Raw genomic sequence first — 27,320 nt, 5'->3', positions numbered from 1 at the left:
TGGGAGCTTGGCCATGCCCAGGGAGCAAAGTGCCAGCACATCCGCTCTCCACTGTCAGAGCTGGGCCCTGCTCTCCGGTCTGTGCAGATGGGAACAGGCGGCTCCCGGCACGACCTCTCAGCTGGAGGGGGAATCGTCTCTCAGGCTGGGGGCTGCAAAGCAGATGCAGATGCGGGTGCTGAGAACATGGGGCCCAGCCTGCGTGCTGCCATACGACTCGTTGCTCAGCTCGTTGTTCTCCCATCCGGGCAGCTCCTCTTGCTCTCTGGGGCCAGCTGGATGGGTCAAAACTGGACTACAGGACAGTTAGACCATCTCCCCAGGAGGAACCGGGCATCTCACTGCTTGTGCTAGCTGCCGTACCCCTAAACTCTCTGTATCTCAGTCGTCTGGGATGGGGTAGAAGGATGATCCTGCTTGCGCAGGGGTTGGACTGGATGTGACCCCCCTGAGGACCCATCCAGGCCTGACCTGGCTCTGATTCCATATCCCAGGGCAGAGCGGAGGCTATGGAGAGGGGACTGGTGACAGCACTTACAGACAGACTGACGTACTTGAGGCAAAACACGCTCCCACGGTGCACCGCAGACCCCCGAGCTAGAGCCGTGCCATCCAAGAAAACGAGAGGAAAACACTTCTTTCTTTTTTTTTTTTAATTTAGAAAATCTGGAATAAGTTAAAGTAGCCAACCATTTATATTAAAATAAATTAACTCCGCTCTAAGGTCCGGCTGCACGTGCTGTCAGCCGGGGCTCGGATTCCGTTCAAAAATAGGCCCTAGCTCTGAAGTGCACGAGTTCAAAAAATAAGCTATGGTGTGGGTTGGGGGAATAATTTCTCTGCAAATGTCCAGTGGGAGGTCAAGGTGCAAGCTGCCTCGGCCCTGTTGCCACCCTGGGGCTGCTGCCTGGGGGCGGAGGGCCGAGGTGCTAAGTGCTAAGGGTGTCTTCATCATCGCTCCAGTCGGGGGGTGCGTCGGTCCCGAAGTAGCGATCTCCGAAATTCCCTAGAGTTGGCAGGTGAGAGAAGGACATGCATTGGGGTATGGGCTGCACTCTGCGACTAGACTGCCGCCCCCAGCCCTCACCCGGCTGGGGCGAGCTGCATCCCCCCCTCAGCCCCACGAAGGAGCAAGGACATGAAGGCGCACCCGCTCTGGGCTCTGCAACGGAGGCAGAGGGGAAATGCATCTGTCCTGCCTCCCATCAGACTCCCCCAGCTTCCTCGGGGGGCAGCTGTCCTGCTCCTCTTCCCAACCAGCAACTCACCGATGCCTGGGATGATGCGGAAAAGGTCGTTCACCTTCTTGTCCACGGCCGTGGTGATGATCTTCACCTGGGGGAAGGCGTAGGCCACTGAGTGGACACCCATCTCGGCCATCAGCAGGGACAGGAGGAAGATCTTATCCTCTGGGACGTCATGATCCTGGGGGAGAGACGTGGGGAAAGGGTGGGCGGGGGTGAGCACCGTGCCATGGCTCCGGGGTTGAACACAGCAGAGGCGGGGGAAGATCTCCCATGCACAGGGGATGCCCATCTCCACCCCCATGCCCCTTGCCACGCCACAGGGCTGCTCCCAGGCTGGCCACTGCATAGCGGCAAGTGCCTGCTCCTGTGCCTGGCCTTACCAGCAGGACCCTCACTGCCATCATGGCAGCCGCCCCGGTGGAGACCGTGCAGTCCATGAGGATCACGTGGTCTTCACTGATGTCCTTCGGCAGCCGCAGGTAGTGGAGCTGCGGAGGAAGTGAGATTGGGAATGGCTCTGGCCACCCAAATACACCGGGCTGGGTGGGCACAGGTTGCCAGCCTGGTACAGGCCCTCTGCTCGTTACTGATCCAGTGCTAATGAGCAAGAGGGAGGAGAGGAGGAGCCAGCTGGGAGGAGAACAAACTGGGGAGCAGGGTTTAATTGCAACTGAACCCCAGGGAAATCGTGATGGCACATGGTCTTGCCCCTCTCCAGCCCGTGCTGCCCCGCGACACCGGGGTAGTTGACTGGATGCTGTGTGTGCAGATGGGCACGCGTGTTTGCAGACACAGCCTGTCACAGTCAGCTCCCAGGCCTTTGTGACCGCTCAAGTAGGATGTCTGGGGCAACCAGCTGCCACCTTCCGCCCCCACGGAGGGATGTCCCATGTGCAGCCATCAGACGAGGCATCAAGGATCCCTGTGCCGCTGTCCCGATACCCCTCCCTTCCCCAGGAGTGAGGCCCCTACCTCTGGCTCCCCAGTGTAGCAGTTGGTCTGGATGAGGATGGTCCCGATGCGGACATCTTTGCACACGGCGCGCAGGGCCGGCTCCATCGTCTCCCCCGCTCTCAGGATCGACACACCTGTGATCTGCAGCAGAGTGGGCATGATGGGGGCACGCCCGTCTCCCCCTTGACCACAGTGATCTCAAAGTGCTTCCCAAGGGTGGTGTGAGATCCCCTTTCCCCATGGTCATCCCTTGGGGCTCATGCCCACCTTGGGGCAGCCATGCCACGGGTGCCCAGAACAAACCACCCCCATGCTGTAAAGGCACCTCATTTCCTCCAGCATGATGGGGTTTAGCTGCCTCTGGGGAAGATGCCGCCCCTGACACAACGTAGGACGTGAAAGCCTTCATCCCCCACTCAGCATCCACACCCCCCATGCATGTCTCATCGGTGCTGCAAGCGGGGCTGACCCGGCTCTCGTTAACAGCTGCTAATTAAGCTGCACCATCCCACGCCCGTGATGAGCAAGCGCGGAGCCAGCCCTTCCCAGAGACATGGGTGGGCTTTGCTCCCTCCTGCTCACCTGCTTCCCGCTGAAGGTCCGTCCTTCGTAGTCCTGTCCCTGCGGGGTCTGGACGGTGCAGCTCTGCAGAGATCACAGCAAAAGGCTTCGGTGAGACTTGGGGTGGGCAGGACCGTAGACACCAGCAGTGGCCTGGCACAGCAGACTCACGGAAAGCCTTCACCAGCCTGGAAGTGCCCAAGCAACTGCCCCACGCAGTCCCCGGCGGCTGGGAATGGGTGTCCCAGGGGGCCAGGCCAAGGCCTCAGATACAGACCTCACAGCCTTGTCCTCCCCACGAGGCCTGTTTCTGCCTCTGATGGAGGGGGAGCAGCATGGGGCCAGGGTGCATGTTATGAAAAGGATGCCTCAGGTGCACACTGCTACCCAGGAGGAGGATGGCATGAATGTACCTTCATCCTGGGGCTCGAGGCAGCAGCAGCAGGAGGTGCTCAGGTCCTCCGGGGAGGTGCTCAGGTCCTCCGGGGAGGAGTGAGGCATAAGATGCTTGGTTGGGCTGGAAGAGACGCGACCTCCCGAGGGCCGTGCTGGCCTGTCTGGTCTACGGCTGGACCCCGCGTGGACCAGAGCAGGTTGCAGCCAACCTCCGGGCCAGACCTCAACCTGCTGCGGCACCCACCTGGAAAGGCAGGAAGGACAGGGCGTGCTCGATCAGCAGCCTCATCAGCCGCTTGGAGTAGAAGATGAACTCGTCTCGGCTGGTCTCCTTGTTCCTAAGGCAGGGGGAAAACGTGCGTCACCCAACTGGTCGCTGCAAGAGGCCGAAGGCTGCTTGGGGAGATGGAGCCGGGTAGGGAAGGAGGGAGGAGAATTCACTGCCTTGCAATGTGGTTTGGAGCAAGTTCCCTCTCCCGTCCTGGCCTCCATCCACCCTAGCAGGTCTCAGGACCGGCCAGCTCTTGTTTGCAGAGGCCAGACCCTGCTCGGTCTTGGGGGTGGGCCCTATCCCGTCCCCAGGAGGTTCAAGGACACTGGGCAGGATGGCCGAACCCCAATTCCCACTGGGTTCTCCAGCATGCAGATGTCAGCAGCTGGCCCAAGGATGGACGGCAGCTCCCAAGGTCTCCCCCCCACCCCGCGAGGCCGAGGCTCACCTGATGATGGTGTGCATGCCCCTCACTTGCGGGGTGCTCTTCAGCACGCTGAGGGTCCGCGGGAGCGGGTGGCACTGGTGGGCCGAAGCCAGCGCTGCCCTGGAAGCCAACACAAGGCGGGAGCCAGGTGAGCGCTCGGAGACCCCACGCGACACGGGCGGCAGCACGCGGATGCACACACCGGGACTGAGCTGCCACGCGCCTCCCAGTCATCCAGCCAAACCAGCCTGAGCTCTGCGGGTGCGAGGGCAGCAACGTGCCACGAAACCACAACACCAGTGAGAAGCCACGCTCCAATCGGCCCCTGATCCCGCAACCCCTGGGGGGAAACCAGCCTCTGGACAGGCTCAGCGAGGCACGTGAGGGCATCGAAAGCTTCTCCACCCTTCTTCCTCAGGTGCGCAGGGGAGAGGGGAACGTGCACAAGAACCAGGCAGCCGCCGGGGGGAAGTGTCTCCCATCCGACTGCCCACGTGCCTCTCTGCCGGGAGTCGCGGGACGGCCCCACAGCAGAAGCAAGGGTCACTGGGACAGTATCGGTGCTCCCTGCCAATGCACTGGGTGGCAGGTCAGGAAAACAGCAGCCTCCAACTCCCTTCGGGGGTTGCAAAGAGGATGGCGCTGGACTGGTCTCAGTGGGGGCAGACAGGACAATGAGCAATGGGCTCAAGCTGCAGCAAGGGAAATTTAGGTAGGAGATTAGGAAAAACTCTCTCACTAGCAGGGTGGTAAAGTCCTGAAACAGGTTACCCAGCGAGGTGGTGGACTCTCCATCCCTGCAGGTTTTTAGAAGCTGGGTAGACAAAGCCCTGGCTGGGATGGTGCAGCTGGGGCTGGTCCTGCTTGGAGCAGGGGGTTCGACTAGACGTGACCTCCTGGGGTCCCTTCCAGCCCTCCTCGTCTACGATCCTATGAAAGCTCCCCGGACAGAGCTGACCGTCCTAGGGATGGTTTGGAGCGGGGGCCGATGCCCTTGAAGTACACGGCGCCAGTCCGGGAGGGGAAGGGCCTCCCTACGGGCGCCGCAGCCAGGCAGGGCTGGCTCGGGATGACTCATCTCTGGATGACGAGGCAGCATCCAGCCCTGCCAGGGCCCGGCTATTCCTGGAGCACGGCCGAGAGCTGGAAGCGGGCTCCCGTTAGCCCGGCTCCCGTGATCTGACAGGAGCCGTCGTGCGCAGAGACAGGCTCGGCGGGGCTGGACTCGCAGTCGGTCTGCCAGGGGAACGGGGCTGGGGCCAGGAAGTCCTTCCCACCCACCGACACCCCCACAGAGATCACACTGGCTTTCACACATACATATAAACCCACACAGATCACAAGTACGTTTGAGAAAGACAAAAAAGCATCAGTGCCCCAGAGAAAATGATTTAGCAAAGAGAAAACACCGGATTAATGACGTGCGTGCAAGCAAACCAACAGGCCGAGGACACGCGGGCAAGACCCGAGGACCCACGTTCTTCCACCCGTCCTCTAGCCTTGGCCACGCGAATGCCACGCAGGGGGGCAAAGGAGGCTTGCTGGGCATTTGAGGGCTTCTCGAGTCTTTCCATAGCTCCAGCGCTAACCGCCACGGGGCTCGTCTCCACGGGGGTGGGCAGGAGAGGAAGACGCCACTAATGAGCAACGAGCTGCACGGCGAACGGCGAGGTGGCAGGGCCTTCGCCCTGCAAGCCGGACTCCCGTTCAGAGACAACGTGGGCATCGCTCCCAACTCGAAACCCGTCTCCAGGCACGTGGCCCTGGAGCCTTTGTCCCCAGCTGCCGAGACAAGCCCGGAGAGAGACGTCCCTCCTGCGCAGCAGCACGTGCGTCCCGGGGTCCCGCCACCCCCGCTCTGTGTGGGGACGTCCATGCCCTGCGGGCCAGCAGCAGCCCGGCCACGGGCCCCAGCTGCCTGCGCCACGGGGCAGCGGGGTGCACGCAGCCCCCTACAAGTCACTGGAGCTACGAAAAGAGAAGAGCCCCTCAAAGCCTCGGGGACAGGGTGAATGAAGCAGCTGCACTCGGTTAGTGAGGGAGCACGCTGGTTAGTCTGCCCCACGCCTCCCTCCCCCGGCTGATCGGCCCCACTGCTCTGTCCTGCCCCTGCCATTGCTCCAAGCAGCGGCCTGATTCTGCCCCAATCTCCGTGGGGCACGGCTACAGGCCCGGGCCCACAACCGGGGTCGACCTGACACAGGCCAGCCCGTGGGGACGAGAAGCAGGGACGCTGGTACAGGTCCTTGGTGCCCAAATATCACAGCCCTGATGTAAAAGGGTGCTCCACACACTGACGGACAAGATACGGCTTCTCTCGAGCCGAGGCGAGAGGTGACAGGGTGGGGTGGGCCGCGAAGGACCTGGACGTAAGGAGGAATTGGGGCAGATAGGGGTTATCAGGAGTGCGTCCCCTCAGGCTGGGGTGCGGACGCAGCGAGGGCATCCGAGCACACGTCTGTGGTCACTGGGCGGGGGGGAACCAGAAGTGCCCGCAGCCCCGCTGTTTGCCTCCAGCCCCGCTGAGCAGCCAGGTCACGTCATCCCCTACGATGGCCCGGTTCTTCGCCTTACAGAGGACCTTGGCTGGTGCAATGTGCTACGGCAAGGGCCGAACCCGGACGTTCGCTCTCCCTCTGCCCCCGGACCAGCATGCAGCCAAAGCCACGCTGCCCTTGCCCCCCGACACACAGTTAGTATCGAAACCCAGGCCGTGCAGTTCGGGTCTCCTCACATATCCCAGCGCAGCTTCCTCTGGTCAGGGACGTTCGGGGTGGGGGGACAAGGCAGGAGACACGAGAGCGTAAAGATGGGAGGGGCCAGGAAGAAAAGGGAAAAAGGCAGTTTCATTAGTCGGAGGCTGGGAGGGAAGAAAGCCGCGGCGGGGATTCATCCTACATGGGAGCACGAGCGGCTGGGAACGACCACTTCGTAGGCCCCCAAGATGGGCTGCTCTCCCTCGGTTCTCAAGGAAATTCAGGATGGGGCCGAGTTCAGCGGGGAAGAAATGACAGCCCTCTTCCCACAGGCGTGCATGCAATGAAGGTGCAACCTCAGCCATGGCCTCCGCAGAGCTCGCAGTGCCCGGCCCGTGGCCCGTGGAGCAGAAGGTAGAGCTGGAGCCTACACTGCCACCCAACGCAACGGTCGGTGGTGGCTGCTGTGGGCAGCAAGTCCATCCCCTCGGGTGGGAGACACCTCAGGGAGTCCCTGCTGTCACGGGGGGATTGGGGAAGGGCCCAGGCAAGCATCTGCCAAGTTGGCGCCTGGCACCCACACTTAGAGGTGCAATCTGAGAGGTGCCAAGGCTGCGGCAGGCAGGACAGTGCAGCGCGGAGAGGAGCCTGGGCTCGGGTCCCAGCTCTGTGGCCTGGTCTCTCCTCTCCGGTCAAGGTGCCCGCGTCCCACAGAGCTGACCCGAGCCTGGCGGGGACGCCGCGTGGCCCCAGGGAGAGGCCACCGCCTGACCCGCTGCAGACAGCTCGCGGCGGAAGAGGCGGCATGTTGCAGAGCCCGTCTGCATCCCGCACCATCAGCCTGACAAGGACCTGGGGGGGTCACTCAGCCCCTGTGGCCACGTGCCTGCACCAGACCAGGCTCGGAGGGGCCCACAAGCACCTCTCGCCTGCATTATCAAGCCCTCGAGGCAGGAGGCAGGTGAGCTGGGTTTCCTGCCTCTCTCCCCGCGGCTTTGCTGTGGCTGGCCAGCAATGGAAAATTCAGACAGGCAGCCCCAAGCACGTCAAGGAAACGTCTCATGTTGGAAACTTCTCCCCCCCACACCACCCAGAACAAAAGCTTCAAAGGAGGGAGAAAAGAAAGAAAGAGAGAGAGAGAAAGACAGAAGGGGGGTGTCCGTCTGGCAGAAAGGCACCGATATTGGCAGCTCTTTCTCACGCATGCAATCAAACAGGAAGCAGACAAGAGACTCCCAGCTACAAAGCCGCTGATGCAGCCAAGGCATTTCAAACGCACCCGGCAGCTGCCTCTCGCCTTGACATTTCCAAGCAGGGCTATTAGAGCCGCGCCGTGGCCTGATATTTAAAGGCACGGCTGGCAAAGGGCACGTTCAGGAGTTGCAGATCAGGGGTGGGATGTGGGAGCTTGGGCTCAGGGGTGAGGGACGGCTTGTGGAACGGGCCTCGCTTCTCCAGCCACGTGGAGGCAGGGGGGACTGTGAAGGCGCTGCTGGGTGCGCAGCGTGCCCTGTCGTCTAAGTAGCTGCCTGGCTTTAATGGGGACGGTCCCAGGCGATGACACGGGGCTGGCCCCATGCAGCTGTGGATAAGCAAAGAGTGAAGCAACCCAGGTCCGGAGATGACCATTTCCTTCCAATATGTGATGACTTAGTGGCATCCTATTACCACCCAGCTTGCCCCAGAAACCTGCCTCTCCTTGCACGCTCTGCTGCTAGCAGCTCTTTCTCTCTCTCCTGACTCTCTCTAGTCCCTTTGCCAAGTGCTAGAGCCATGTTCAAGCCCAAAAGCGAGGATCTGGGCTCCTGTCCAGTTGCCTGCCCTCAAGACGGAAGGTGAAGTAGCCTGGGCCCAGGTCCGAGCGCTGCGTCTCTCTCTCCCAGCTGCAGATTACATACAGCCTCCTCACCTGAGCCTCTGAATGGCCCTGGCATTTGAGCAACAGACTTTTAAGCCATTCAGAAAGGAATTAGTGCAGGTAAAAAGCCCAGGTTTCCAGGCCTGTCTCACCCTTTACACCCTGTTCCAGTATTTAATGGGTACTTGCCCTCAGACAGGCAGGCTGCTGGCAGCACCCTTATCTTTGGTTCAGATATCGAACTGCAAGCACATCCCAGTTCTTGGCCTTCAGGGTTTTCAGACTTTGACCAGAAAACATCAGTTAAAACCGGAAGCCTCGATTGCAGCATATGATAAGGACTCACAGGTTGCTCAAATGCTGAGGTTATTGTGCAGATAGATATGCACTTAAGGCGTGACCGCATCAAATTTTGCTCTTATCGAAAGAAAATTAGCACTGGGTCACCGCTATGCCATTCAACTGTTGATTTTCAAGGAACGGGAAAGAAATTTACAGTGAAGTCTACTGGGGGCTGCTTCGGATTGAAGGACATCAGCAGCTTGAAAAGCCCCAGGCTATGCCAAATTTTCAACCTCAGATTTTTGAGCAGACAGGCAGTGTCTATGCCTGTCCCGTTTAACCATGTTCAAACCTGAATCTTCCTCCAAGTGCAAAATGCACAGTGTTACCCAGCCGCAAAAAAATTCACAGGCTAAGACTGTGGGAACCGAAGAGATGCAGCTCGCTGCCTGAACTTAACTGTTTTCAGGGAAAAAAAAAAGAAAAGAAAATCATGGCAGCTTTCCTATGTACCTTAAGTTTTTGTCTGTCTGTTTTTTTAAAGCCTTTTCTTTTTTATGCCAAATGCAAATTTTAGGAGCCTCAAGTGTCTCATTAGACACAGACAACATCTAAAATGGGAACACATTTGCAGCTACAAAACCCTTTGCTTCCTAGAAAAAAAAGATTCAATATCTTAGCTGGCTGGAAGTGAGATGCCAAGAGCATCGCTCAAGGCTTGCAGTTACAAACACCAGTGGCTATTTAGTAACTGCAAACTCCTTTGGAGCAAGGCTTTACCAAAGTAATTGCTGCATCACCCACCTTCCTGTGCAGACCGCCATGGATTTCCCCATGTAGAAACACTTATGCTCCAATTGTGGTGATGTTATACCTGTGGCTAAGTGGGGTGCCCTATACTGGGTGTCCTCCAGGTACTAGGTTTAAAACATGGTGATGGGGGAGCTTAAATGCTTTGTGGTGTGGGTTTACAAGTGCCTGCTTAGATGAAGGTGGCCTTAAGATACCTTTCACCACTGCGATAAAGAAATACAATTAAATTCAGGTGGAAAGCCACCTCCCAATTTCAAGCTTCACACACTTTGCAAATCCCCTGCCTTGCCAACTATGCTCCCACTCTAAGGGTCTGTGGCCACATCACATGTGGCCACTGGCACTGTAACCTGGACATGCCCACGGTTAAAATGCCCTACTCCTGGCTGGAGCCGGGGGTAAAGAGCAAGATTTACCAGCCGAGTGAGATCTCACCTTGGGGAAGCTACTGGATTCGAGCTGCGGGTCACGGACAGCGCGGGTCAAGCAGTGCGTGGCATTGGAAATGCCTTGGGTTGCAGAGACAGGACAGTGTTAGAGGAACTCTTACCTGACACTGAGTTCACGCTGCAGCAGCAACACGCAAGACAACGCAACCGGTATTAAGCATTGCCAACACCAGCGACATTTAAAGACAAAAAAGGGAAAAAGGAATAATATCCTGCATTCACGTTCATTTTTTTCCCCTCCCACCACACTAAAAAAAAAAAAAAAAAAAAATAGCCTCAGGGTCCAGCCTTCCGGATTTCTTCAGGGAAGCACCTGCACTTCTCCCTGGCTATGGTGTGTAGCTGGGAGCTTTGATTTTCCGAGCGCCAATGCTGGAAGAAGCTGAAGCCCTTCCACCTGCATGGACACGGACCTGGCTGCTGACACCAGAGGCTGCCAAGATGTGGCCTGGCTTGCTTTACATACAAATTAGTCTTCTGATATTACAGCAGGGTTTCATGCTTCTATGGGAAATTGCCCCCTGCCCATATCTCAGCCTTATAAATGGCTGTTTGCAGGAAGGCAGAAGGCCGCGCCTTTGAACTTGAGGGCAAGGGGGAGGTCTTGGAGGGGCGTGCTTTGAATACGTGCTAATAACAGAGCAGTCTCTGTTATCACATGGTCTACTGTATGCAGTTAAAGGCACGGGATTTATGGGTGGCAAGATGGCCATTGTGCACATCCAAAGGCCGAGAGGAGTGGCCAGCTCCATTTCCAAGTGCATCTGCCTTTCATGCACGTGACAGGCATGTTGAATGGTACATGGCTTCCAACACCGAAATCCAAAGGCACGAGGACCCCTGCCTGCAGGTTAGTAGCTGGCGAACCTCTAGGTTTTGCAGGTTAACTCATGCATTGGGAAGCCCGGCATGGTAGTGGCGAGATCAGCAAGAGAAGCCGAGACCCAGAGCAGGCAGGGCACATCCACTGTTCCCCTGGGCTGAACTCACTGCCCAGAGCCGGGACAGCCCAGTGGGGAGGCTACAGACTCACTAAAGCTGTAAAGGGCTGAGCAGGCCTGTGCCGAGCCATGGTGCCTGGTCATGCGTGATGCCCTGGAGCGGTCCTGCCCTCTGAGCCGCATTTAGCTCCTTAGTGGCTGGCAAATGATGATCTCCCGAGGTCCCTTCCAGCCCTGATGTCTATGAAATCTATGAAATGGACTAGGATGTTGGTGGTACCGATGGATGCTGGGGCAGGGGCTGGCTGCTGGGGTGTAGCTCACCGCCACCCTCCCTTGCTGCAGTCTCTGAGGCCAGAGGAAAGGCTGCTGCCCTTGGAACAGGGCTTGCTGCATGCCAGAGGCAGAGGCAGGGCTGGGAGGGCAGCAGGGGGCCTGCGCGTATGTGCCCTGCACTGCCCGAGGGGAAACGGTCAGGGCATGGGGGAGAAAGACTAAGACAAGGGCAAGTTAGGAGTCATCCTTCTCCTCACTGCTCGCACACATGGAGCAGCGCAGCAGAGAGCGCATCCCTGCCTGCCTGTGCCCTGCCCAGTGCTGCTGGGAGCTCAGCACTCGCGCTCCTGCCAGCAGAGCCCAGCTGATGCCTCCCGACGCAGCCCTCACCTCCTCCAGCTGGCTGTGGACGTGCTGCACGATCAGGTCGATGGCCACCGTGTTCCCGCTACCTGCAGCGCATCAAAAATGAGAGACCCGGGATGAAACCGAGGGATAGGGCTGGCAAAGGTCTCAGGGTCCCTTCTCCACCGTGTCCCCCACGGCTGACACTCAGGGAGACGTGGATGCCAGGACCCGGCGGGAGACACTGAATGGCAGGTCACAAAGCAAAGGTAGCACCAGGGTGTGAGCGGGGGCAGCCCCATCCACCCAGCCCCTGCCCTGTTACCTGCCTGCAGACAGACCTGGGGGCACAGGACTCTCTCAGCTCAGGAATGCAACCCCGGTGGTAGTGGGGGAAAGGGCTGGGGCTGAGATCATGCCCCAAGAGCACAGCGACGGTGGGCGGGTACCTCTGGGCACGACGATGTCGGCCAGCCGCAGGGTGGGCTGGATGTACTGGTCGAAGGCTGGCTTGACGAACTTGTTGTACTGCTTGATGACGCCCTCGATGTCCCGGCCGCGCTCGCTGATGTCCCTGCGCAGGCGCCGTACCAGGCGGATGTCCGAGTCCGTGTCAACGAAGATCTTCAGGTCCAGGAGCTGGAATGAGAGGGGCCCAGCACCCTGAGCACTGAGTGTTTCCTCACCCCAGGCCCCCTGGGAGCTATGGAGGACCTGCTTCCAAAAGCAGCAGCTGCTCAATGGAGCGGAGGCTGCTCTCGTTACGAACAGGACACGGAGTGACTGGGTGAGTTCAGGCACCGCAGCTCCCAGGGCTCAGGCAAACCAAAACAGGACAACTCCTCCTGGCAAAGCCCAGCACGAGCCGGTGGAGTTCATTGCCCCTGGAGCTGATGGCAGGCTGCACTAAGCCTCCAGCTTGCTTGGCAGTTCACTCCCTGCATCTCAGCAGAAGGAATTCACCTGGTTATTTGATGCCTACAGAGATCCAGTCCTCTCCCAAACTCCCTTTTACCAGCAGATCCCCACTAGTTGGTCTTTCCTGGGCTAAAATTTCAGAGGCGAGGGCAGATGAGAGTGGCTGGCGACCGGGACACAGACACGTTCGCTTGCACCCGAATCAAAGTGGCAAGAGCTGGCACATTAATGTGGAAACTGGCCAACCCCAGCAAGTTGCCCTCAGCGGTTTTAATCCTCTGAGGAGGACAAGTCAACGAGATCTCCTCCCTCCGCTCCTCTGAGATGTACCCAGCTGACCACTGGAGGTCATCCTTGCTCCACACAAGCAGGACACGAGCGCATGCTTGGCAAGACGGGGAAAGTTTGGGATTAAGTGTGGCCGAGGCCTTTGGGGCTGCGTGTGGCTCTTGCTCTCACGTTACATTGTTCATTTATGATGTCCAGGCTCAAAAAACACAGGAACATGTGGCATTGGTAAGAGGCAGAAGAGCCTGCAGGGGCTGGACATGCTCGTCCTCACCACAATGTCCACAGTGCAGCACCTCATGTGCACTAATGTGTGTGGCGTTTATGGGCAGCTGGATCATGCCCCTTAAACTCATTTCCACTCAGGACCAGCTCCCCAAGTCTCTGCAGAAGGGCTGGTGCTTCCACCCCAGGTTTTTCCAATGCCCTTCAAGTTGGCTTTGGCAGATTAAGTTTATTTAAGCCAGACAGCAAAATATTGCTAGCCTCAAGAACAGACCCACTACAAGAAACCCTTTCTGATGCTGCAGAGGACAGCAGGGGCAAGACCTGACCCTCCCTTCCTTCCTCTGGGCCGTGCACAGGGGGAAGTGCTTAAGATGAGCTTGCCTACGTTCCCCCTCAGAGAAGGACGTGGGTCCCAGCAGCGGGACACCCGAGGTCCTGCATCTGCCTATGAGGCTTCTGCTCCCTCCCTCACCTTCAGCAGCTCCTTGTCCGCGAATGCCATGATGCCTTCAAAGATAATCACGTTGGCACCATAGAGGGTTTTCTGGGGTGGAAAAGAGGGAAACCGGTTAGAGAAAAATGGGTGGGAAAGAGAATACAAAGGTAAAAAAATACTGCATGTGAGAAAGAGCTGATAAAGGCAGAGGAACAAGTGGCATCGCCCACGGTGCCAGGGAAAAACTGAGTGGGCACAAGGGAGGCTGCTGATGGTCTCCTGTGCCCGGCCACACGCAGCTCCCCTATGCCGTCAGTTTTGGCTCCTGTGAGCTCTACCCCTGGGTCCAGCCCTTAAAAGATACATCCCCCCTTAGGCTGAGGACTCCTCAGACACACGGGGCTGCCTTGGGCACAGGAACATTTTTAGAGACGGGGTTGCATTTGGAGGGTCAGTGCTGGAGCTCGTACCGTGCATGCCTGCCCCTGGGAATCCCTCTCCACCAGCTCCAAAACCACTGGCTTTATCGCTGCAGCTGCTGGAGGACTTCCCCTGTGGGACACTTTCCTCATGAGCTTCAGCCCATGAGAGCTTGTGCTATATACACGTCCATTTTGATTTGTCTACAAGGTGCAAATTTACCCTGCCTTCTGCTTGAACGTGGCAAGGAACGTCCCTTTTCCCATGTCGAGCAGAAGGCAGGGTAAATTTGCACCTTGTAGACCAACCAAAATGGATGTGTATATAGCACGAGAAGCACTTAGAGCTGCTCCATGCACGGCGGCATTCCCCTTGCAGCAGTGCTTCCCAGCACGTCTGGGGGTTTCCATCCACAGCATTTGAGAGGACGGGGCTTTGATTTTAAAGACACAGGCAGGTTGCCATCTCCCTGCCATGTGCCCCCCACAGCCCCATGGCCCCTCCTCACCCATTCCTTCTTCCGGCTGTGGGTGGTGAAGTCGTAGATGGGGATCTTCACGCTCTTGCCCTGCTTGAGCTTCTTTAGGGTGGCAATGATCAAGTCAAAGTCAAAGGCATCGGGGTGGTCGAAGTTGAAGTCGTTGTGGGCCGCCTGCTCCTGCTGCTGCTTGGTGAGCACCTGCCGGAGACAACAGGCCCTGCCGAGGTCACAGCCATGCTGAGAGCAGCGGGAGGCAGCGGGTCATGGCTGGGAGTGGGGGGAGCTTATTGCCAAGCCCTGCCCACGTGAACACCTGCACCCAAGAGCGGTGCTGGCCAGACCACCGAGCCAGAGATCCATGGGGCCGCCTCCTCCGCTCTCAGTTCATGGGACACCTTGCACGGTGCTGGCTCAGGCACCCACAGCACGGGCTGCAGCCACTTGATGACATACCTGGGAGCCCAGGAAGTGCTGAAATCAGTGCCCCTGCAACTCAGATCTGAGCTATGCAGTTTCAGGCCAGCTCGCGTGCGTCTGTGCAACCTGCAGCTACACTCTCAATTGCAGCATAGACCGTCCTAGCACAGGTCCCATACCCGTGTGCCCAGGGCATCAGCCTTTCCTGTGGAGGTGAATGGGGACAGGGCTCTGCCCAGGGTGCAGAGCAGCTAGCAGCCTCACCTTGTAAAAGGAGTCCATGGAGAGCAGCACCACCCATGGGACGTCCAGGGCTTCGATGATCATCCTGGCCACCGTGGTCTTTCCGGAGGCACTGCCCCCGCCCAGACCTGACAGAGGGGGAGAGACAGGCCAAGGTAAAGCAAAGACCTGTGCCCTGCCTTGCCTGTTCCAGCTACTGCCGGCAGATCTGGCTGCCCTTGGCCGTGCTAGGAGGAAACCTTGGAAAATCTATTGGATGCAGCTGGCAGATGCTAGTAGTGCGAATGAGAGACTGACGGAGTGGGAACGGTGAGGCCTATCCTGCCTGTCTACCCAGAGCCACCTCCTTTGGAGGGCAGCTGACATTTGAACCAGCCTGCACAGCTTTGGAAATGCAGGGCAAACCCATTCAAGCTCCTGTGTACCAACAGGAGACCACTGCTATCTCCAGATGGGATTCAGAGAGACAGCCCCAATCCCGGCTCTGTTCGGAGGGTGAGCCCACTGGAGCAGGGAGAGTCCCTCGCTAGATGCGTGCACCCCACCTGCCACAGGGCCTCTGACTTGGCCTGAGTCTGCAGGTGTTGTTATAAGGCAAATCAGACAACAGCAGATGGGTTCGATGCATCAAGCCCACCCCACTCTACCTACACCTTGGGGTCACCACAACCCTGCCAACCTGTGGCGCTGCAGACCTGCCCCCCATCGCATGTGGCCCTGCATCACAGGAAGAGGACCCGAAGGAGCACCCGTTCCACCCTACGGGCTGGCCAAGGGAAACCCTTGACCCCCACGAGCTGGAGAAGCTGGGGGCCACACTGGGTGCAGGCTGAGGTCCCTGGCGGGGCAGTGCAGCGCGCTGGGAAGAGAGCCAGCTCCAACAGATGCCAGATTGCGAAGGGCTGTCTGCCAAGGTACGTTGCGGTCCCTGTCCCAGCCATGAGCTGGGTGGTCCACGCACGCACCCCCAGCTGCAGAGGTGCCCCAGACACGTGCTTACCTATGACAAAGGCCTCTTTGGACTGCGCCCCATGCTCGTTGTACCACGGCGGCCGTCCAGCCGTGTAGATAGTCCTTTTGCTGGTTCGTAGCAGCGGGGGCTCGGACTTGCACTGGCTGGTGGTCCGTTTCCGGGGCGGCCGCGTGGGCGCTACCGGGGGGTAGAGTCTGTCCAGGGACTCTGCGCTGCTGTGGCTGGAGGGGAGAGGCGGAGACACCTGGTCACCTGGAACGGAGGCATCTTGGGCACCCCTCACCTGACAGCCTGGCCCCGAGAGCCAGCACGATGCACCCCCCGCCCAACCTCAGCACGATGCTGGGGGCTGCCTGCAATGGGTCCTGGCCATATCAGTGGAAGCCCACTTGCCCACCACAGCAAGGGGGTCCCTGGGGAGGCAGGGCGGGGGGAGCCTCCACGCTAGCCCCAGGACTCGGAGCAATGGGCTGTCTTCTGAGAACCAGGCAGCCAGCGCCTTTCCAGCTGCTCTGGCACCTGGAGGACCGCCTAGGCCTGCAGCAGCCGGCACCGTGCCGCTAAGCACCTTTTGCCCGCGTGACCCGCTGCCGCAGCTCAGGGCAGGGAGGGAGGGACAGCAGGGGACGAGCCACCTTCCAGAGCCCTTTCGTGCTTGGCGGCACAGAGCAGAGGCCCAGGAGGCGTTCGATGGCCCGGGGCCAGGAGATAAGCTGCCGCTGGCCGAAAGCAGGGACAGAACAGATTATTTATATCAGATCCTGTTCGCTCGGGCTCCCTGCCCCTGCCCGCTCTTCGCTGCAGGTGCGAGTGGGATAGTTGTGCCTCTTAAAGGCACCTAAGGGGAGAACGACGGTGCCAGGCCAGGCCGGGAGCCAGGCTCAGCACACCCCCCTTCGCAGATGTGTCCTGAGCATGAAGGGAGATGGGGTGCGGGAAAGCCGAGACCTGTCCTCATTGCCCCAGTGAGTCTGCAGCTGGGCTGGCCATGCCAAGAGAGTGTCGTCGGGCCTCCCCAAACCATCCTCCAAGCAGAGGACTAGAGGGGAACCCATGCGCCGCATCGCTCCCCCCACACGACCCCCCTGCCCTACCGAATCCTGCTTGAGCAGCACTGCTGCAGCCGTGGCAGGCACCTGGCCAAGGGATTAGAGAGATCATCTACCCGGCCTGACATCTGCCACCTCCACCCCCGACCCCCACACACGGCTAGGGTAGGTTGAAGGGCCCACTCATCCGCCCAGACTCATGCCAAGTCCTCTTGAGAGCTGAAGGGCCCTGTTGGCTCATAAGCCTTCCCTGCCACTAACTGCGCTGGGCTTTCCCCTCCCCGGCTTGTCTTTGAAGAGCCAGAGACGGAGGCCTGGCTGCCCCCTCTGCCACAGACCCCCAGAGTGACCTCAGGCAAGTCACTTGATGCAGTTCTGCAATGTCTATGCAACTCTGTCCAAGGGAGTTAGCCGCGCTGAGCACAGCGCGTTGGCCTGGGGGGGTACGCCATGCCATGCTAGCTGGCACGGGCAGGCCTAGCCCTGGGACATACCCTCACGCCCACAGGCAGGGTTTGCAGTCCTACCTTGCCTGCTCCATCTGCTTCCCTCCCAAGCAAGCACTGTGCCCAGCCCCTGAGCCCCGTCCTGCGGCGCTCCTGGCAAGTGCGGGGGTCTCTTCACACACCTCTTCTTGCAGGATCCAAATCCTGGGGGCTGCCCACGTACGACAGGGGCTGCGGACACAGCCACAAACTAATAAAACCTGATCATGGAAAGGTCTCTGGACTTTCTCTCTGTGCGAGCAGCAGCAAGGGAGCTCCTTCCAGCCCAGAGACGGTGGAAAAAGCAAGAACAAACAGCTTGGGTATTTTGCTCTGCTCTCCCTCCCGCGGCTCAACAGCATCAATTAACCAGCGCGCACGATCCCCACGGCGGGGCTGACATCAGAGGCGGCGGCGGGCGCGTAAACAAAGTCACGGTTGCTCGATGAGAGCCGAGATGACAGACGCTGGTCTTATTTAGCAGGAAATAAATGGCTCGTTTCATCTGTATTCCCAGCTCCAGCCCCTGGGGAACAGGGCTGCTGCGCCCGGGGAGCTTTACCAAAGGCAGGTGCAGGAGGTCGGCGACACGAAGCCCTTCTTGCTTGCGAGTTCCCGATGCACATCAGCGATCCCGCTTGCGAGCCGGCGTCTCCAGCTCTGGGATGGAGCCGGCCAGCGCGTCAGGGGAGGGTTGTCACACCTCTCCACTGGAGCCCCAGCCCAAAGCACGACTACTACCCAGGACGAGGATCCAGGCCAGCCTGAGTGCCAAGATCTTGCTACCCAGAGAATCATAGAAAACGAGGATTGAAAGGACCTCAGGAAATCACATCTAGTCCAAGCCCCGTCTCCAAGGAGGACCAGCCCCAACTAGATCACCCCAGCCAAGGCTTTGTCGAGTTGGGTCTTAAAAGCCTCCATGGACCTACCTGCACGGACGCTGCAGAACTGCATCAAGTGACTTGCCCGAGGTCACACCGGGGGTCTGTGGCAGAGGGGGCAGCCGGGCCTCAGTCTCTGGCTTTTTAAACCTATGGGCGGCCCCAGCTTTCACAAGTGGCTTCCCCTGGAGTTTGGGTGGAGCGAGCTACTCCGAAAAATCTGCACTGGGGTCAATTAGATTGTAGCCACAATTAGTGGCCACCCCTGCAAGTTTACACCTCGCTATCCTCTCTTTCTCCATCACCTCGAGGGATCCCTTGGGACAGCCAGCCTTGGTTCCCATCCGCCTCCCCTTGGATTGCCATTTATTTCCCTGCCCAGATACTTCTGCAGCACAGCGCGACTGCTGCGACCCATGCCTCAAAGGGGTATTTCCCCAGGAGTTCTCTCAGATGCACACTGCTCAGAGTGGGTTTTGGGGCTGGCAAAGGTCATTTAGGGCTGCTCAGATCATTTATTGCCACATTTGCCAGTGAAATCTCCATCTCTGGAGGCTTTTAAGGCCCAACTTGACAAAGCCTTGGCTGAGATGGCCTAGTTGGGGCTGGTCCTGCTTGGAGCAGGGGGTTGGACTAGATGTGACCTCCTTTCTATGATCCTGTGGTTTGCTGGGAGTGCCCCAGTGCTCTCCTGCTGCCCCATAGCCCTGGCCAGGCCCTGACAGCTCCTAGATCATGTCTTTTGTTGGCTCCATTGTCTTTTCCGGGTCAGTAGGTCAACGATGGATTGCACTGCGATACAACCCTGCTGACTTATCCTGCAAGGCCCTGCAATGATAACACAATGATTTTGATTGCCTTGCCTTGCCCCATCCTGGAGCTGGATTCCACTGGGCAAAGAAGTGCTCAGGTAGCAGAACAAAAAAGAGGGTCCTTACCCCAGAAGCCTACAACCTAGGAGGCCAGCATCTCAGCTGGGACCTGCCTATGAATCCATGACCCTCTAGACACCACCAACATAAGCCAAGCGAGACAGTGGCAAAGCTTAATGCACATGACTTAACTCTGCACTCCAGGGGCTGCATCCAGCTCTGTGCCTGTATCAAGAGGTGCTTATAAAAAACAAAAAAGGAGGCTACTCATATTTTGTATTAGGAAGGGAAATTGGGAGCCGAGTTTCTCGAGAGATTGGATCTGGTGCAGAAAGTGGCTTGCGAGAGGAGCGCTGCTCCCCTGGTGTCGGAGCGGACATGTCAGAGGAGAAGGGGCTGCAGGACAGCCCTCTCGCCCGGCTCTGGGAAGGGTGTCAGGGACCCACGGGGAGCACAAGAGCATCCTACAATTTTGAAACCCAATGGTCTGCACTTGGGCTTTCAGTTGCTGTCCCAATGCTGCCGGCCAGCAGCGCGTAGCCCTCCCCAGAGCCAAGCTGCATCTCTTGAACGAGGCACCCAGAGGAGCCTCTTGTTTCAGTTGTGCTGCTGACAGCCCAGCGTTGGTGCCCCTTATGGGGGCTGCACGGGGATCCTTCCCCGTGGTGACGTGCTGCTGCAGGTAGGGCCTCCAAATGCATCTGTGTGACCGAGCAGCCCAAGTCTTGCTGAAAGCCCATGGAAAACGTCATACTGGGGGGTAATCCTAGTTTCACAGGACTCAGTGCGGGCTTTGCCTTTGGAGATGGGATGCCGCCCTGTCTTCACATCGCTTCCTCCATGCAGGCGGCCAGGCTAAACTCCGCGCTTCCTGACAGCCCTGCCACCTTCTCCAAGGGCTCCAGAGGGGAAGACAAGCATCTTGTTGCATCCTGGTCTGGGAGCTCCAGGCTGCCTGGCACGGCGAGTCGTGGGCAGATATACTGGCACATGCGACAGGAGCTTTTTCTTCATTGCTCGTATTTAACCACCATCCGGGGAGCCATCCTGCGACGCAGGTGGTCCCTGCACAGAGCACCCCCCGGCCAGGGGATGAGCGGCGGATGGAAGTCAGCGAGAACAGCCCCCAGGAGGTCAGACTGTCAGAAGTCATGCAGCAATGTTCCCCTGCTCCCCAAGCAGCCAAGAGAGGAAAAACCCTACACCTGGATCCAAGACCACTGAATTCATGGCCAGATCCCCCCACCCCAGGGCCTGATCTCCGTTCGCAACACGCTGCCCTAAGCTTCGGGACGCCAGCCAAGAGCAGGGACGCTGGAGCTGGGTTCATCCTGCGTCCTTGGGGAGGCCGATCTTTCTCCAGCTGCTGCCTCCCAAGTACCAGCCGGGACAAACAGCCCTGGTGCTCCCGGCTCCGGCACAGCCGAGGACTCATTTGCAAGGCGACAGGAAGGGAAAAGAAATGCAAGCGGGCAACGGAGGTTACTCACCTGCCTTCAGCCCCCAGGGCCCAGCAGCCCGATATCCGGACCCCCGCGTATGTTGGGGGGCTGCTCATCTCGCCCTGCCTCAGAAGAACCAGGCAGTCCCGGGTGCAGGAGTTCCCGCGGCTCGCCGTCTCATCCCCGCCTGCGAGGCACTAACATTGCAGCAGGGCGAAGGCACCGGGTCAACCCGGGCCATGCGGAGGGCTGGTCCCTACGGGCAGGGAGGCTGGAGGGGGGCGTGCGGCATGGCTGGCTGCTGGGACGGATCCGCGGGGCCTGGCGCACGAGCGGAGGGCTGAGAACTGAGCAGGGAGTGAAAGAGCAAACAGGAGGTGCGCGGCGGTGCCCCGGAGCAGCCAACAGGCATAAGAGGATAACCAAACCCAGAGATTATGCTCATTACCTGATATTAATAGCACTGACTTGCAAGCGGTGGCGACACCTCTTCCCGCTGCTGCGAAGGCAAACACGCCCGGGGCCCTCACCTGCTTCTGACAGTCAGAGCCCGGCTTGCTGGGGGCAGCAGAGGGGACAGCCCCGCGGCCCGGGTAAGTGATGGGATGACCCCCTGGTCTGAGCCACTCCATGTGCTCGGTCAGAGGGGCGTAGAGTCGGGACGGTGGGTAAGATGGGAAAAAGGGGTTGGGGAGGGGAAACGCAGTCACAGGGGGTGGAGAAAGTGCAGTCACCAAGCAGGTCCGTGTCCCGTGAGGATCTCATATGATGCATCCTCCGTCGGGGGAGCATGGCTCTGAACGGGACCCGCGGGGATGGAAGGGAGCGGCCCTGTGTTAAGCAGCCAGGTGCTGAAGGCATCGCTGCTCCTTCCGGGACCCAGAGAGGGGGTGCAGGGGTGCGGGGCTCTTCTCCTGACTTGCGCCCAGTGCTGCAGCCATCAACCCACTCCCATTCCCTGCGCGCCCTTTGCTGCAGGGCTCCCCGGAGGGCAGCGCGGCAGCCCCCAGCCTCCGCCGGCTCTGGCATAAACAAGTCGCTGAAACCCAACACCCCCATCATGGGCAAGCAGGCACCTAAGAATAACGCGCCCAGCGCAGAAGGCCCCTGCATTCTGCACGCTCAGCCCTTCGGGTGCCAGGCACTGCATTGCGCTCCCTCCCGCTGCTGTGCTTTCCAGCCGCCTCTCCCCACAAAGGGAGGAGGTGCTCACAGGGGATGGGGCAGGAGCTTGGCAGCAGCAGGAAGAGCCCCGGTGCCAATGCCCCAGGCTGTGTAGGATGAGCAGCCAGGGAATTTGCGAAGCAAATGCGAAGAGCAAGGGGGAAAGGGTGGAGAGGGCGAGGTGCTGCATGGGTAGCATCGCGGATGCACTGGCACTGCAAGCCTGGCAGGGCAAAGGTACCTGGGAGGCAGAGGGGTCCGTGTACAGCACAGAGCTCCTGTTAGATCAAACAGGGCCTGGCAGGAGCCTCGCTAGCACCTGGGCGCTCACATCGTCCCACACCAGCCGGGCTGCTATCTGTGCGATGCCCCCCTGAAATACTGGTGACGGGGCCCTCAGCCAAGCAAAAGGGACCATGTCTGAATGAAGGGAGGACAGAGCACGCCTGGCTGACGCCTGCGAAGATCAGGGAACAGCGGGCGCGCGTCACTCATCCCCGGGCGATAAGCATGACCCATGCTACGAACCTGCAAGGAGCTTCCCAGCTGCCCCACAAGCCCAATCAATCAGTGCCAGGCTCCACCGAGCACTTCAGCCTTGACCTGATGGGACCAAGCCCCCACGACCGCCCGAGAGGGGGCTGCTCTTTCCATCCAGCTCCAGCGTCTGATCGACGCTGCTGGAGTTTGAATCTGGGGGACCTCAGGCCTTTGCCAAATGCAACTCCTGGGACCCGGGAAGAGAGCGGAGAGGGGCAGCTTAAGACAACTGGGCAGGACAAAAAAAGTGCCCTGACCCCTTGAAACAGCCCTATGTGCAATGAGGGGATGTGCCCAGGACATTTCCTGCAGGTACCTGGGCAGAGATGCATGGCACCAGAGCCACTGGAGCCTGTCCCGTGTTCCTGGGTGAGCCCTTGGACAGCTGGTTTCCAGAACATCCCCGTGCACCACAGCAGGTAACAATGACCCTGCAGCGGGCCGCGAGAGCAGATCTGGGGAGACCAGAGTGCAGGCAGGTGGGGTTTGCCCCCGACGCACCTAGGAGGTGAACCGTGCCCTGTGCTGCAGAGGAAAGAGTACAGCACCTAGCACAGCTGGCACCCAGATCCTGAATGGGGCCCGGGGGTCTAGGGTAGCAAATGGGAGCAACAGATGTGCCAGGCCGATGTGATGCAAAGGGCTCCTCCACGCTGGGGTCCTGTCCTGAGACACTGGGCCGGGAGCAGCCACGCTCCCTCCTGAGGCGCAGGCTCTGAAAGCCAGCCCCGGCGGCCCACCTGCTGCCTCCGGCCCGGTTTCTTTTATTGTATTTTTTTTTATTTTTAAGGAAAATGTTGTGTGCGCCAGGTCTAAAATATTTCAATTGTTCAAGAACCACATGTGGCCTGACTACCGGCAAGTATCCTCCAACCCTAAACTTCCCAGCCTGCGGCTTCAGTGGCTTCCAAATCTTTTGGCAGGCATCCTACATGCAGGCCCAAGGGGTTTGGGTGCCTCTGAAATTGCTTGCCTTCAGCTGCATGGCCGCAGGAACAAACTAGGCTATGTCACTATGCGCGCCCAGCCAGAAGACCAAGCCCTCTTGAAACGGGGCTACTCAGGTGAGTAAGACGAGCAGGAGATGGGGGCAGAGGACTCCGGGGTCAGCAGGCGATGTGCATTTAGGAGCAGCAGCCGGGCGGACCTACGGCAGCGTTACCCCGCACCGCAGCGGCTGAACCCTTGCACCGCAACGGAGCTGGAGATGGGGACTTCTGGAGGAAGAGGAGCACTGCTCGGCAGCCTGCGAAGGAGACGCGAAGGCAACGCCGACGACGCATCCCCCACCCGGCGCGTTGTCCCGAGCCCTTACCCCCAAACACCCACAGCAATTAGAGGCTGGCGTACCGGCTTCAAAGGCTGCTCAGAGGAACTTTGTCGATGCCGGACTCGTATTTTCCACTCCCCCTTTTGCGTCAGGCCCTTTCAAGCGTTTAAAAATAAACCCTGGCCTCAAAGGCTTCTATTCTTTCTTCTTTGCGAGAACAGGCAGCGTCCTGACGAGTCCCCGCCAATGTGGCATTGTTCCCTCTCGCTCGGTCCCCCTGCCTTTTTCCTGCCTTTGTTGAAACATCCAGAACATGGGTCTATTGCCCGCTCTCTACCCACCGGAACGGCCGTGGTGGGGAGAGATGTTTTTTACGGTCGCTGAAAAAAAAGAAAAAAAAATCGTCGTCTCCCAAGAAAAGCCCACAAAGCCCCCGTGGATGGAGGCTGCTCTCTGCAGGCCCTGCCTCCCGCTCCGGGATGCTTCCCTGGGACAGGAGGGCTAGAAAAAAACGTGCAAGGCGATACTGCCGTGTGCTCACAAGTCTCCGGGAGCTGGGGCCAGGAAAGGAAATGCACGCAACATGGGGTGGCCGGAGAGGAAACAGTGAGCGGCAGAGACACGGAGACTCCCTGCATTCGCTTCATGCTGCTGTTGCCAGGGGCTAGCTATACACTTCAAGGAAACCTCGCTCTGGTTAGGTCCCGACATTGCCGGGGCTCAGACGCAGGGTATCACCTCTCGGTTGCGTTACGTCTCTGGCCTAGCTCCCCTGTCCCCATCTGCCCCCGCGTGATCTCTTGTGGCCATTGGACTCGGAGGCCAGGCTTTATGCAGCATCCCCCGGGCTGACTGGGGGGAGGCCGCCCTTCCTTGGAAACGTCCCTGTCTGCTGAGCTTATCCGATCGCTTCCCACCGCCGGGGAGAGCTTATCAGGCAGCAGGCAGGCTCTGGCTCAGAGCTTTCTTTCTGGCCGGGCTTTAGACCCAGCGGAGAGAAAGGCAGAGAATAAGCCGCAGCTCTCCCGTGCTCTCCAAAGGGACGCACAGACTCGAGGGATGGCCCCAGCACGCAGCTCGCTCCCGGAGATGGGCCTCACCCCCATACTGGGGAGCCCGCACCTTCCCTCTCACCGTCTCCCTCTATGCGCAGAAGTCCCTGGTCCTGGATGGGTGCAGGGGAGAGACACCAGCAGCAATCACAGCCTCCAGGCTCTGCTCAGACAGCCAGTCTGCATCCCGGAGACGCAAGGACTCGGGAAACACCCACCGGAGTAACCCTGGTCTAACGCCAGCTCTCTGCCCGGCCATTAAAGAAACCACTTTCCTGGTCTCGGACATTTTCGAGGGCAGAGACCCAAGAGGACTGGGCAGACAGAGCTGCAACAGACCCCCGTCTGACCTCACAGCACGGGTGCTTTCCACTCAGACCCTCAATGGTATCTGTCCATCTATGGAAAGGGGGGAGCAGCCTTTGCCTCCTTTCTGGCCTGCCCCAGCTCATCACATCCTTTGCTGCAGCAGGTGGAGGGAGGCAGTAGACGGGGGAAGCAGCCCCCCTTCTGCACATGCCCCCCTTCCCATGCCAGACAGCATGGCATTGCTACGACCTGGTGAAAGCAATGCAAAACCCCACCCGGGCGGTGCTAACCTCTACCGAGAGCACCACCAACGAGGGGGCAAAGCGAGCCAGGGGCCTTTCCCACGCCCTTGCGGAGAAGCTGGGACCTCCAGAGACACCCGATTTAGGTGTCAAGGGGGTAAAAAGTTACTGCTAAAGTAAGATCAGGCCCTGAATCTGCAGCTGCGACAGCCACAGACAAGTTCGAGGGGTAGCCAACAGCATCCTCTAGCGGGAAACCCCCAGATAATCCATCACAGCGGAAGAGACACAGGCGACCTCCACTTCCTTGTATAGCAAAACCCAGGCCACGCTGACCCAGCCCGGGAAGGCCGACCTCACGGAAACCGCACGGTCGAGAACGCGCGGCTACGGGCGAGCTCGCTGGGGGCGGATCTGCTAAAGCGACAGGGGCCGTGAAACAGCGCAGGGCTGATGTCCGGCGCAGAGATACGGTGCTGTGACCCGCTGAATCGCAAGGAATTATTCTTTGCCCATGCTAGCGCTGGTACGACGGGGACCCAGGCCACATACACACACTGTTAATGTCCCTCATTAAGCCTTTCAGATGACTGAAAACAAACTTCAGTGTTATAAAACACATAAAAAAAATCCCCTGATCTTTCCCATTTTTGCTGCTGTGTTATATGTCAGTTCGGATGACGGCAGCCGCAGGGTCCATTATTTAATGGGGTCTGTTAGTAGGTTCAAGCCGAGGGGGTTGTAACTCATCCCCTTCCGCTGCCGGACCCCAGACGTTCCTAATCCCCGTTTACAAACGACGGAGCCAACGCACGGGAAGGCGGAGGCCGATGCTTGCAAACGCAGCTGCCCGAGTCCATATTTAGATGCTGAATTAAGTGGTCTGCTTTGCACTGACTCAAACAGAGCACGGTGCGACGCTGGCACGCCTGGCGCTGGAAGCTTTGCTCTTGCCCCCCGCCTGCAGCCGCGCGCCGAGAGCCGCGGAATAAAACCCCTCTCGACGCCCAGGGACTCGCTCCGACAGGGAGAGGTCGTCGTGGACACTTGGCATTTCAGCGAGCATTTCTCCTCGGCAGGCCCTCGTAACGCCTCTGCGGGCACATCACCTCTTGCCCCACGCTCCTCAGCTCGAAGCGATTAATAAAGGAGGAGAAATTGAGGACCATCGACCGCCATCCACCGAGCCCGCTTCTCGGCGGGGCAGGCAGCGTTTTCCACGACACACACCCTGCAGACCCCAGTTTGCAGCACTCGTGTCTTGAAGGCCGTGCCTCTAAACGTTGACCCGGCTTGCGCGCCCGCGGTCTTGCAAAGCACCCAGAAAGCCTGGGGCCGGGCCAAGACGTGCCAGGCAGACCGGAAACTTTCCGCGGCTGAAAGACGGCGACGCGGAGGCCGGTCCCACGCGCAGCGCCGAGGCGCCGGGAGGATAACTTGCACCGGAGGCAGGACCCGGACCCCCGTGAAGCCGCAGAGAGGCCGGGGTTGCCCTCCGGACGACAAGCGCTGCAGACCCTGACGGTGCCCAGCCGCCCCCGAGACGCACGGTGTCACCTCCGTGAACCGGCGAAGCCGCTGGGGACGCGACGGCTGAACAGGTGCCGGGATCACCGAGCGCTTGGAGGCCAGGGGACGAATCCGCACTTTGCCGGGGCTCGCGGACCTCAGACAGGACCCCCCACGCCAACTCCGGCCGGTGGAGAATCCCCAGGTGCAATATAGGGCCCATGACACACGCCACAATGGGCTGAAGATGCCAGTTGTGCCCCCAAGCTGGTGGGCTAGTTCTGGGGCACCCCCATGCCCCCCCACGCCCCCCCACGTTGGGCATAACCCCCCTCCCCAAAATGCAGCCGCCTCCGGGGCGGAGCAGAGCAGCGAGCGCCCCCGCGCGGCCGCCCCTCACCTGTCGCCGCCCGCAGCGCCCCCGGCCCCGGCCGCCGCGGCCATGGCTCCATCAGCTGTGGGGCGGCGGCGGCGCGCGGAGGCACCTGGGAGTTGGAGTTCGCCCCGCGCCGGCTGCCGCGGCGGGAGGGCGCGGGCGGACTACAGGCACCCGGAAGCGCCGGGCCGCGGGGCATCCTGGGG

General features: G+C 59.5%; 1 protein-coding gene across 5 annotated transcripts; it reads right to left on the bottom strand.

The window, feature by feature from the left end:
* Nucleotides 1-633: 633 nt before the first annotated feature.
* On the bottom strand, nucleotides 634-27,320 carry UCKL1 (uridine-cytidine kinase 1 like 1). Of its 5 annotated transcripts, none has more exons than XM_090020597.1 (15): nucleotides 27,139-27,320; nucleotides 15,948-16,141; nucleotides 14,969-15,075; nucleotides 14,315-14,485; nucleotides 13,423-13,494; nucleotides 11,966-12,155; nucleotides 11,562-11,623; nucleotides 6,591-6,610; nucleotides 3,878-3,976; nucleotides 3,403-3,496; nucleotides 2,784-2,846; nucleotides 2,220-2,342; nucleotides 1,628-1,735; nucleotides 1,269-1,425; nucleotides 634-1,006 (listed from the first exon to the last, which is right to left on the bottom strand). In XM_090020597.1, the coding sequence occupies exons 1-15, from the start codon at nucleotides 27,180-27,182 to the stop codon at nucleotides 930-932; spliced, it is 1,581 nt and encodes a 526-aa protein (XP_089876723.1). In that variant the 5' UTR covers nucleotides 27,183-27,320; the 3' UTR covers nucleotides 634-929. The 5 variants fall into 5 exon arrangements, with proteins under 5 accessions (XP_089876723.1, XP_089876725.1, XP_089876724.1 ...); XM_090020599.1 differs by lacking the exon at nucleotides 27,139-27,320 and adding an exon at nucleotides 23,707-24,101; XM_090020598.1 differs by lacking the exon at nucleotides 27,139-27,320 and adding an exon at nucleotides 21,101-21,234.

The sequence above is a fragment of the Crocodylus siamensis genome, chromosome 10, assembly GCF_052110815.1.
Source record: "Crocodylus siamensis isolate JL-2025a chromosome 10, ASM5211081v1, whole genome shotgun sequence".
Classification (NCBI taxonomy): domain Eukaryota; kingdom Metazoa; phylum Chordata; order Crocodylia; family Crocodylidae; genus Crocodylus; species Crocodylus siamensis.
This window is presented reverse-complemented; position numbering and strand designations above follow the sequence as displayed.